The sequence below is a fragment of the Echiichthys vipera genome (assembly GCF_963691815.1).
Source record: "Echiichthys vipera genome assembly, chromosome: 3".
Taxonomy (NCBI): Eukaryota; Metazoa; Chordata; class Actinopteri; order Perciformes; family Trachinidae; genus Echiichthys; species Echiichthys vipera.
This window is the reverse complement of record NC_139828.1, coordinates 11,097,806-11,110,240: the sequence shown is the minus strand read 5'-3', so window position 1 is coordinate 11,110,240 and position 12,435 is coordinate 11,097,806. Positions and strand designations below refer to the sequence as shown.

General features: G+C 41.1%; 1 protein-coding gene across 1 annotated transcript in view; it reads left to right on the top strand.

Moving 5' to 3' along the window:
- glis1b (GLIS family zinc finger 1b) overlaps positions 1-12,435 on the top strand; it is a 71,311-nt gene that overhangs the window by 17,467 nt on the left and 41,409 nt on the right. Inside the window, exon 3 of the mRNA XM_083940528.1 lies at positions 11,138-11,330. Coding sequence (XP_083796654.1) covers positions 11,138-11,330 — 193 coding nt within the window. The remainder of the gene's footprint in view (positions 1-11,137; positions 11,331-12,435) is intronic.

Here is a 12,435-nt window from a genome sequence, read left to right as displayed (position 1 = left end):
GTAGGTATATACAATATACAACAATACGCAGCGTGCAGTTTAGCAGCATATTGAAATAAAATAAGTACAAACTAAATAAGTGAGAAGGAGCGGTAAGTGAATAAGGATGTGTGGAAATGTCCAACTTGTTTATTTTTCTTTGTTTATATACAGTACATTATATATTTTGTTATACTGTAATAAACCTTTTTTATTCTCCTCTTAACCTAGGTGACCACCTTCTTAACTACTTGATTTATATCTGTGAGTTATGTAACCAGCAGCTGCACATGCACAATAACCAACATGAAACTAAATAAGTCTTAACATACACAAGTTCTTGAGTATAAACATAATATACAAACATTCAAATATGCAGTTGTTGCTTATAATAAAAAATAATCATCAATCAATTGTAATCCAATTTACAGACCTTTTCAAACGTGTATAATAACAAATGTTCAGTTTATAGTTTAGATTTTTGGCTTACAGAGTGTACATTGTTTACATTGTTGTCAAATATTTAGGAGCTTTAAAAAATAAACAAAGGAAAATATAAACATTTAACGGAATTAACTCACTTATATATGTCATTTTTGTTGCTACGTCACATGAAATAAAGTTTAACATGTGAATAAAGCCATCTCGAATGATCTCTGTTTGACAAAAAATATTTTCTTAACCCAGCCGTCCTCAACAGTACAGATTTACTGCGCTGTTTGAGTCATTCTGACAAATAGAAGGCCGCGCTGATGCTTGACAAATGGATCTGATTTCACTACAGTTTCAGACGGACGACTGCTGTGTTTTGGTACGAGTTGAACAGGCACATGGACAAACCGTGGTCTATGAAAAATGCAGCTTCTGCACTAAACACCATGTTTATTTATTTATTTTTACAGTAGATTTATATACACTGGTTATTCTCATCAGTGAACACACACAAAGGAAAAACACACGCGTTCAGGAAGTATGTGCACACAGATTCAAACCTCTCAAATAAACAGTGATTTAAAATATTTTAAAGTACTTTGTTAGATTATTTATGTTTAGTTGTTGCAGAAAATAACCTGATTCTGTGGAAGTGTACCAGTCTCACCTTTAACTCTTTTTCTGAGGGTGTGGTGTCCCGAGTGCTCGTCAGGCCTCTGGACTGGCATCGCTCTGCCAGTATTTACTGCCGCCTCTCTAAACAGAGGAGCCTCTTGTTTGACTTTGAAGCACCTCCTGATCCCTTGCCGAGGTTTCAGCACTGTTGGCCTGGCTCCGCAGCCGTGTTGTTCACCAGCCCTATAAAGGTGTCTGTCACTAAGCCAGACGTCCCTGTCACGTCTGCCAGCCCGAGTGCATCACGTCTTGTCAGTCTGCCGGTCTATCAAGTCAGTCTTGTGAGCCTGACTGATGCTTTGTACACAGTCTGGCCTTTACAATTATGTGGCTTTTCAGTCAAATTATAGGATGTGGTTTGGCAGAGGACTCCTTGTAAAACAGTGTGATTGTCTGTGATTAATCCTGGCAGTGTACAGATTTGTGGGCAAAATCTTGTTATCATAGTGATGGTGAGGATAGAATTGTGGCTACTAGTGGCTTTAAAGTGGTTTGTTGACTATGCACATTTTTGTTAAATTAACAAATGTTCTAAAACAGTTCGACTAGCAGATAGAAGATATATTTGTTTTTGTGACGATCAATCATTGCTGTGGCACTTTTTTACTGCCCTTCCCAGAGGTCAGTGTGTAAACATTGTCTTCGAGCGCTCCTTGGATTTCCTATTACATCTGGGTTTCTGTATGCTGAGCTCTGTTCTTTTTCTGTTCAGATATCATCATGCGGTTATTGTTGCTTATGCTAATTGCTCTGTTCTGTTGATTCTGATCATTTCACTATTATAGCCGTCGGAAATGCAACAGTTCCTGAGCATCAGATAATTATTAAAAGACTTGCTTGCACTGTGTTTGAAATAACAAATGTAAAAAACTGAGACTTGTGTGTAAATGAGAGGAGCAATATTGGCATTTACTCATGTAAGAATTTGTATATTTATACATCAACCCCGCAGAATATACATTCAGTGGCCATCTTATTAGGTTCACCCAGCTAAAACTAGTGAACAAAGTAGGTAGACTAAATATTAGAGAGACCTCTGAGGATTCTACAGCACCACAAACTACAGCCTACAAAATGACCATTAAGTTGAATCAACGCAGCTTCAGCAATAACTTATGACCCGACCTTCATGAAGTTACGGTAGGAGGATTTATTGTAGGGCTGTTGTTTGGACATTACTTTGACCTGGGTCATTTTAACAAACTGGATACTCAATGAAGGTCTGTTATTTCTCCAGTGTTTCCTTGCACATTTAAACAAATCCTTATTGAAAAGGACACAATATCTGGAACAATATCCTAGATATAATTATATAGAAATGATGAGAATTTTTCTGTAACCATCTATCAGCCACATTTAGGCTGTGTGTGTCAGGTGACTGAATTTAACAGGGTGGGGGTCACATGTTCTATTCACACATGGTGTCAGTCGTTGCATCAGAAGCTCTGTCACTGAATTTAAGTGAAATAATGTTTGGAGTCGGAGGAATCACATGCAACAAAGCTGATAATGAGCTGCGTCAGAGAACAGTCTAAAATGACGGGCTTCAAAATTCAAACAGAATAAGAGGTGACTTCTGATTGACTTATCCGAGCTTGAACCTCTATATTCTGCAAATCTTTCTCTTATGACTCTCTTTTGTTTTTCTTCCACTGATGTGGATCACCCTTTAACATATTTGTTCTCACAGAGGGATGGCCTGCAGGGCATGACCAGTGACAAGGTGCTACCACCAGGTGGTGACATGTACAAGTGTAAAGTTTTAATTATGTTAATCAGGGAGTATAGTGGAGAAATTGATTGGATGTGACAGTTTGGAGGATGTTGTGGGAAACGATCAGGAATGACCACAGTCATTCAGTGCATCCTCTTCTGTAGGACTTTAGTGTGGGTGTATTTTTTTAGTGTGTGTGTGTGTGTGTGTGTGTGTGTGTGTGTGTGTGTGTGTGTGTGTGTGTGTGTGTGTGTGGTGTCACATAGTCCCTCACCATTTTCTCCTGTGTTTGGGTTTTGACTTGCAGCGCCCCCTCTTTAAGACATGTGGTAAAGTGGTTGGTGTTTGGGACTCGCCGGGCACAGAGCCTGGCACTGGGATGGGATGGGGTGGGTGGATTTGGGGATTGGAGTGTTGTTGGCCGCCAACTATTTGTTTGTGTTCATGACTGCGGTTAGCACTGCTCCATTTGAAAAGCCTGGTATTATGAGGGCGCCTGCTTCCCACAACATGTGCCCTCTTCTCTAAAAGGCAGGAGAGCTAATCATTTACCGACCACTGCATTCATCAGTATGACTTAAAACTTTGTTTCCACTTAGTATGAACAACCAGGCATATCCGTAAAAAGAGGTTTGCCTGGATGACTGAGCTCAATTGTTACATGTACTAATGATTTTTTTTTCTCTTGTGGAGCGGAAGTGAAAAATAGTCGAGGTTTGCAGCTGGATGCCTCTGGAGCCACATAAGTGAACCCTTTTGTATATGATTTTCTTGAAGCCAATCTGAGGTTATGTGACCAAGCTGACCATGAGAAAACAGAGAGGAACAAGGATACCTGGTTGAGAGCAGCAACAATCAGCTAGAACAAATTGATTTTATACTCATGAAAGTTCTCATGTCTTCTGGTACTGGTAATCCTGCTACGAAAACACTGACATTTCTGTGCTCCAACAGTAATTTAATAGTTTTTTTTTCCCTTCTTCCCTCACGCCGCACCTGCTTTAAGAGGAGCTTTCTCCGTAGACATTGTTATTTTTCATTTACTTGTGCCCTCAGGTTTTTCAATCATACATCCATTACTAAGCAAACAAATAAGTTCCGGGCCTATGCCGCAGACACAAATATAGACATGAGTTATGAGATTCAGAGAAGCCGGGAAAGGCTTTGGACGCTAATACACAACATCTGCACCAGACAAGACGCACAACCAGAGCATCCCTCTACAAAGTCCCGCAGCCTGCTGTCACACACTTGAAACTGTTGACCTGTCTCATGTTGAAAGAGAGAGGGGGGACCAGGTGGGGGAGTTGGGGCAAACAGGAATAAAATGATCACTGTTAACTGTTTAAGTGCTGAATGTTATGATTTATGGAGCCAAAGTGGGGGCCAGTTGAGGTGTCACATCGGATTTCCAGAGGCATCTGTCTTGCGGTTTTGGCAGCTTGTTGTACCTTGGGTTCAGATGTTTGCATCACACTCCTGACATCCTCTTAACACCTCCCCCCCTCCAACAGCCTACTCCTGCTTAAAGCACAGTACACCTCTGATCGCTCCCCTTTCCTCTCCCTATACCATCTATCCATCTGCACATCTGCTTTTCATTGAGGCCTGCATGTCTCTGAAGACTTGAACGCATTAAACACTGGCACAAGCACATTCTCACTCTGGCACTTAACACAACGCTTAGGTGACTTAAAAGGGAGAGGCGAGAATTATAGAAAATTAAGTGTCACCGAAATAAAAAATCACCCCAGATTACCACCAATTACACTTAATAATGCTGTCCAGACCATCTGCTGATCAGATGGAGGACTGGTGTTGTCTGTGGAGAAATAATGATACCAGAGAGAGATTCATTGAGGGAGACAGCGACATATTTAACTATGTGATGATGTGGTTTGATCTTTACTGTATAGACTGGAATGCTTTGTATGGTAATGCAGTCATAACTGCGTATCCTGGGATAATAACCACTTTGTTTCGGAGGGGTTAAGTTCTGTTAGATTGGAGACATGTGTCTTCTCTGCTTTATTAGTCATTTATTAGTCACTGAGGTCAGGGTAGAGTTTTTAGCCAAGGCACAACACTGCTGAACTTGAACATGACTCTGATCATCAGCCCCTGAGGCAGCCTGAATAGGTGTACAGTTACAGAGCACCCTAACTGGCCATGATCCCCCTATGTGAAATTCATCCAGTATGTGAAGCGTGTTCAACAATCAATGTAATCACCGTCACAGTGACCGCAACCTTCCACTAAAGAGTGAGTCGTGCCCTAATTATCAGAATTATCGAGTCTGCATTCATTCATTGTTGCTGTCTATTGTCATAATTTTCACCCTCTATGGTCACAGTGGCTGCATTAATCAGCAGGAGAGAGGCTTAGAAAGAACTTTCCACTCACGATCATGATGCATCCGAGTTTTACGGCTTTGTGCGCTATGTTCCCAGAGGATTTTGACAAGAAGGAAGCGTGACAAAGAGATGACGCCAGAGTAGACGTATTGCAGTGTGATTGGAACCTTGTTTCCCTTCACAACCTCAGCCAAACATAATCATACATGTCCCAAAACAATTTCTTGAATAATCACGTTTTCCCCCTTTTTATAATCACACTCTTGTTTTGAGGTAATTATTTATGTATTAATGTGCAACGGAGCATACAAACTGGTATATTACTCCTTTCATTTTACTTCCCCTCTCAAACGTCTCAGTGAGCTCTCATCTCGTCATCCTACAGTGATGCTCACTGAAAGGAACGTGCAACTTTAATTACACAGAGAGAGGGCAAAGTGAGCAATAGATACCATGTGATGACATTTATTGGACAGAAGATACCCCTTTAGATTTAACAGAGTATTATTAGATACCATATTATCATCAGGGATGTTTTCTTGCCCACAGTCCTTGTTCCAATAGTGTTTTGTAGGGTGTTTTTTTCAGAGGGGAATAACAATAGAGTCCTTATTTGTGCCTACGTCTTTAGTTGTCAATGCTGACATCAGTGGCTCTTTGTGAGGACGAGCCAGCACATCTGTACATGGTCTCTTCACTGAACATTTGCCTTTGGTGCTTCTGGCACTGCCCTACCTCTTTCTTTCTCTGGCTTTCTTTCTTGCCCCTGCATCCCTGATGGCACACCCTTATAGCATCACTCCTAATTGGGCCTGAATGCTTGCAACTGTGTGTATATCAGAGTAGCATACCACCCTGCTTGTTCTAAGGTGCTCCCTAGAATTGGACAAAGTAGGGAACTCCATTTACATAGATAAATTGGAGGGATTAACTGCATTTTTTTCAAATGACTGTGCCTACAGATTGAGATCAATTTAAAAGCCCCCCGTGGAGGTTTCGTGTGAACAGGCAAAAGTTATATTTACATTCAGTGTTCTTGCCAGTGTGTCCTAAAAAACATGATGAACACTGGCAAAGGTGGCTGAAAATCTGACGTGCATATGTGCATGTTAACTTGATAGCAGTCTTCTTGTTTCCTGCCTTTGTGGGTACATTGCTTTACTGTCCTACGAACAGACATTTGCATGTTACTGTCACCAACTGTTGATCAGTGAAATAGCATGAAGCCGGCATAGGAATGGATGATGCGCTGTCTATCAGCTTTTGCATGATACATACACATTGCTCCATAGAGTTACTAGTGGTCACAATCCACACAGCACCAACAAAAAATTCAGTTGATTACACAGAGGGATATTTCTTTTTTTTAGCAGCTAAAGTTTTCCCAAGAACATAACATGGAAAAAATTCAGAACCAGAACCAAAGGAATGTAAAGTATGACAAGCACACAGCTGCTCAACAGACCACCCATAAACTCTGCACAATCAAAAGAAGAATGGTCATCTCTCTCTCACACTCCTTCTCTCACACACACACACACACACACACACACACACACACACACACACACACACACACACACACACACACACACACACACACACCAACACACACACACACTCTCACACAGACCAACACACACACACACAAACACACGCACACACACATACACACCAACAAACACACACACACATACACACACACCAACACACACACACCAACACACACACACCAGCGCACACACACACACACACACACACACACACACACACACACACACACACACACACACACACACACACACATACACACACACACACACCTTCTCCTGTCACTGCTGCTGGTTGTCTTACATTTCATTTGCCTGCGATGCTCTCTCTGGCTTCATCCTCCTGATCAAACTGGGCTCTAACACACAATGAAATGTTCACCGCTGACTTACCGTAGCACATTCAATATAAACTGAATTTACTGTTGGGTCCCGTCCAAGCCACCATATGTTGAGGAGCCCGTTTCCCAACCAGAGCATGACTGATACTGTTAATGTAGAAAAGCTCTAAATCACCGGACTGCTAACTTACTGCAGCAAGACCTTTAACACTGTGGGCTCTCTCTTCCACCCCGCAAAAAGCAGCGCACAGTGCAACTGTCATTTCTAGTTTCTGACTGACACAGTTGTGTAAGAAGCAAAATGGGTGTGTTGGTCTTAACATGAGGTGTGGTCAGGCGCATTGTTGGCAAATTGCTATTTTGAGGTAGAAGAAAGTGATTGTGCCATTGACCAACAAAAACCTAATCTAAAGTCAAAGACGCAGTAATTTCCATTTTACAGGTCAGATTATTCAGATGGTAAGATAAGGGATGGGCGGACAGCCGTTATATCCTCAGCCTCGTGGTTTATCCATGAATTGTGCTGGACATAAAGATTAACATACTAATTAATAGCAGCTAGGCAAAATATTATATTTATATATATATATATATATGAAAATATTAATCACACTCTCTAAACTATGGACATAGCATGGAGCAGAGCTGCTGCTGGTCCATTGTGCACATTTACGCACAAGGAACAGCAATAACTTCCTTGATTATTTCAGAAGCTAAAAGTTTAGTTCTGTTTCCTTTGTCAAATTTATAACTATAGTTTTTAATTTTGCTGCTTTAGTGTCCCACGATATTTGCTGCCGTCATATTACTGTGTGCATGGAAATGTTGAAATTAATTGGAAGCATCCGCTTTAACAATTAATCCAATCATACATAATTTGGAAAGCAAAAGCCTACGGGGACTGGTAAAGGGAGATTAAAAATAGTTAATTCTTGTGGATTCGGATGGCATCAGAGCTGATCAGCACCTCATGCTTGTACACACAGGGATACACAGCGGTGCTCCTCCTCCTCAGTTAAATGCATGGTGCATTTGCTCATATGCATTCGAATGGAGTTGTTTATGGGACAGGATTGGTAGATGACGGGGGTCCAGCGCTTTGTGCACAAGCAGTTCCGTTTCCTCAGTAGGAAACCACTCGCCTCTCCAATTTCCCAAATCCCCTGTTTTAACAGCAATGCCCCCGCTGCGGCGCACCTGGCTTTTAGGGAATGGAATATGACACTCTGATCGGTTTAATTCATGTTACACCCAAAACACACCTAAGTTTAATTAAGAGAATAAACACAACGTCTGTCCCTTGCGCCTTACTTTGCGCAATACGTCATCTAACTAGCAAAAGTGGAGTTGGACACGCCCTAAATGCACTTGCGCCATGCACTTTAGAATACAAATATTGCTGATAATGTGTTTGGGCAACAGTTTAAAAAAGGATAATATATCAGTGTTGCTTGTTTACCATGCCCCGGATACAGCAACGATGCCCCGCTCTGTACATCCGGTAATCCAGACTATCTAAACACAAACAGAGGTACAAGAATTTTTCCTGTATAAAATAGTCTAAAACTACATACATACATTAAAAGACATAATAAATATTTTAATGAAGATCTATCTGATCATAGGATAAGTAGACAGGATTATTTTGGTTTGTGAATAGGGACAAACTTCAGAAGTTGATACCAAAAAAGCTATTGAGGTTCAGTAGCCAGCCTTAAAACCAGGCACGGTGTTTTGCAATATACAGTACACGCTGAACCAAGCACAATGCTGCCTCTGCTCAATAATTGCTGGCAGTGAAAACTTGCTAGTGATATTTCCCAAAATATCATGCTGGAAAACAATGGTTGCATTATTTGACTGTTTTAGTAAAATAATCTGCAGACAAGTAATTAGTGTCCTGGTATAATCCCTGTCTTCTCTCTATGTCTAACTCATTTACATGGTGGACCTTTCCTGGCAAAGAAAGAGCATTGTCTCATAATTCGGGTTACATTTACCGGGCTGCCTTGTGTGCGTCTGTGTTTTATATGGTGGTGACTATGAGATGTGTGTGAGAGAGAGCATGTGCATTCAGTCAAGGCCTCATTGACCAACTGCTTGTGCTCTATGATGACAATGGTTTTTATTTGGTTGTTTGTGTTGTTGTGTGCATGCATATGGACAGTCAAGGCCTAATTAAGAGATCGCTAATGATGTTAGTCATCTCCATCCTGACTCATGTCACTCCTGGCCATCCTGATTGAATTACTCCTGACTTTAGGCAGAGAAAACACTTGGCTTCACATCAGCAGGCCTTGAAACTTTCATACAGAAACGCAGTTGTATATGTTCAGCCAACAAGCAGTGAAAAAAGTAGTAGAAGAGTAGAAGAAACAACACAAAAAAACAGAACAATCCAGAATTTTTATAAACAGAACAATTTGTCTTACTTGAAAACAGACCAGAGCTGACAGACATCAGGCCTTCTGTTAACGGCTTTGAGTGAAACCAGCGTTGTTCCTACAGTCCTCTAGCGAAACTCGACTGTTTGCGTTGCTCGCTTTGCCTTTTCTCTACTTCTTTGTGTTTTGGCCATGACCCGTGACAAGACAAATGCAGAGGAGACTAAGGATACATCGACTGTAGGAGGGATATGTGAAAACATGTTTCTTAAACTACGGATAACATGGCTCACAAAGTTCCCTTGTTTTCTGTTGTCTTTTGTTCGTCCTCGTAACCTTTTTCCCATATTCACCCCCCCCCCCCCGTTTACTCTCCCTCTCCATCTGTTACACATGTTGTAATATCTTTCTCCTTTGTTAGTCTTATTTCCTTTTTCATCTGATGTCCAAAGCTTTATTTTTTAATATTTTTCTCTCTATTTTCACATTCAGTTCATTTTTACCACTTACGTATATAATTTTCATTCCCTTCCAGTAACTTTTTTATGAGTCCTCTCACATACAGGGTGTTTGGGTGACTTTATTAATAATAGCTCATGGTGTGTGATAACATTGTCAATAACATCATTAGGAGAAAATTGAATTTGAGAAATTGAGTTAGGAAAGTTGGAACATGGGACGCGTGGCCCGCCTACACATGAGTGTGTGGGGATATCGGCTTACCCTTCACAAATATTTCCTCATACATCGAGGCCTCCCCTCGCTCACTTTCATCTCTCCCTTTCCTATTTTTATTATGTTTTTGGTCCCATTCATGAAGCCTTTCTTTATTCTCAAACAGTCATGCTGGACGGATACAATTTATGATAAAGATTAAATCTTAGTTATACAGTGCTTGAACCTGAGGAATAAAATACAACAGATAGTAACACATTTATTTTTCCATGCATTTTCCTCATCAAAGGTCACGTCCAAATATGACATGATAACTTGTTAGAGTTTATTTCTCACTAAAGAAGCCTTTTGGTTGACCAGCTTCAAGAATTTAAACGTTTAGATTAAATCGCTGAGTTCTTGCACCGCACTTTCATTGCAAGTGTTGTTTTTTTAACAAATGAATTAATCACCAATTAAATAAATCAAAAGACAAATGAACTAAATCAGTTAATGAGGTCACCATTTTCACAAAAGGATTAATTACATGCAGTAGAATTAGAGCAGCTGGTTGTTCATTTAAAGAGACAGCATATCATTTAAGTTATTGAGAGAAACAACGGTTACACTTTTACTGGCTGTGTTTTCCGGACACATTCATTTGAGTTTGTTTATTTTTCCAAAATGGACGCATCGCCATTTGGAATAAGGTTCCTCAATTACTCCAGCAATAATATTTGGCAATAAATCTCTCCGACGTTATTCTTACTGTCACCAGTTGGACTTTGCCAAAGAGCTCTCCATATATCACTAGATACTACAGTTGTGGCAGCCAACAATTAGTCCTCAAGAGAATATTCATAATCTAATAGGATTTCAACATGTCACTGATGGCATGCATCCCACTATAAACTGATTATTCTTCCAGGGCAGATCCAAGGGTCCACTCGGCTTAGCCCTTTTTTTAATTTGAGAATGACACTGGGTTACTGCTGAGCTTAACATATCAAGGTTTTAGCCACTTTTGGTGATATTTCTTCTGCTCTTCTTTTAGTGAATGGTGCCTACTGCTCAGAGAAGGATTTAGACACTGAGTTGGGTGACGCTGAGGGCACCCTGATGCGATGTGGGCAGAGCTTGCCACAGCTGGTGGGGGGTCACTTAGGGGGGCTTTATACCCAGAGCCTCCACTGCGACAGACCTGCACACGACCTCATCCTGCAGGACGGCCCTCACCAAGACACCAGGTAAACTGTCACTATCATTGCTGTTTTACAATCATTTTGTTCCTGTTCAAGTTTCGAACGTCTCCTGTTGGGTATAGCATTACTAACAATTTACAGGTACAGTGTGGTTTTCATTATCTTTGCTATTGTGAACCAGATGTACTCTATATGTTGCTGGAAAGGTTTACACACTCTCATAAAACACACCGATGGGGTCCAAAGTACAACATTTATGTTACACTAATGCGATTCTTCTGTCGTGCAGTCTTTGACTACTGTTGGTCAAGTCAGAAAGAAGTGTAATGTTCTCGGGTTTGTCCCTTCTTACCCCTCCTCGTCTGACAAAAGCGCTTCTGGACAGCCATTAACTTCTCTCATATTGTCTCTCAATATTTTCACTATAGCCAAACAGGAAATGGTGCTCCTGAATAGAAGGAGAGAGGGGGGGGGGGGGGGGGGGGGGTCAAGTCTTTATTAACAACAACGATGACAAAGTCTGCCAGTGGCTTTCTCCAATCCTAGCTAGCGTTAGCTCTGTTTTTCCTCCAGCGTGCTCGGGGGAAGGGACAAAGACAATTCCTTCATGAGACAGCCCGGAGAAAAGAGAGCTCTTCTCACATCACTCAGGGGCTTTGGACAAAACCATAATGAGCCAACTGACAGGAATGATTATGTACGAGATCACAGCAACGCATGGAGAAATCTGACCTGGGTTCCCCATTCAGTGGGGCAAAGATTCCCACCACAGTATTGTAAACGGTGACCCTTCATAGGCTGCAATTATGCCACCAAAACAGGTGACTCCCTATTTATCCCCAATGTTGGGTTGGGTTTAACCCCTTTGTGTCATCAAAGCCTGTCAGATGGACACACTAGCCAGTGGCCTCTCAGTCTCAGTAGCCATCCATCCCTCCCCCTCTCTCTATTCTTAGTCATAAATGCCCATTCATATCCTCTCACTACCAGAAGATCCGGTTTCATTTATTCATAAAAAAACCCACTCTGAATCATCAGCATTGTATACAACCTGGTGATCAAAATCACTAAATCCTACACAGTGTAAATGTTTTTACTTAGGGTCCCATACAGTGAATGGCTTGATTGGTTGATATATTTTAGGTCAGTG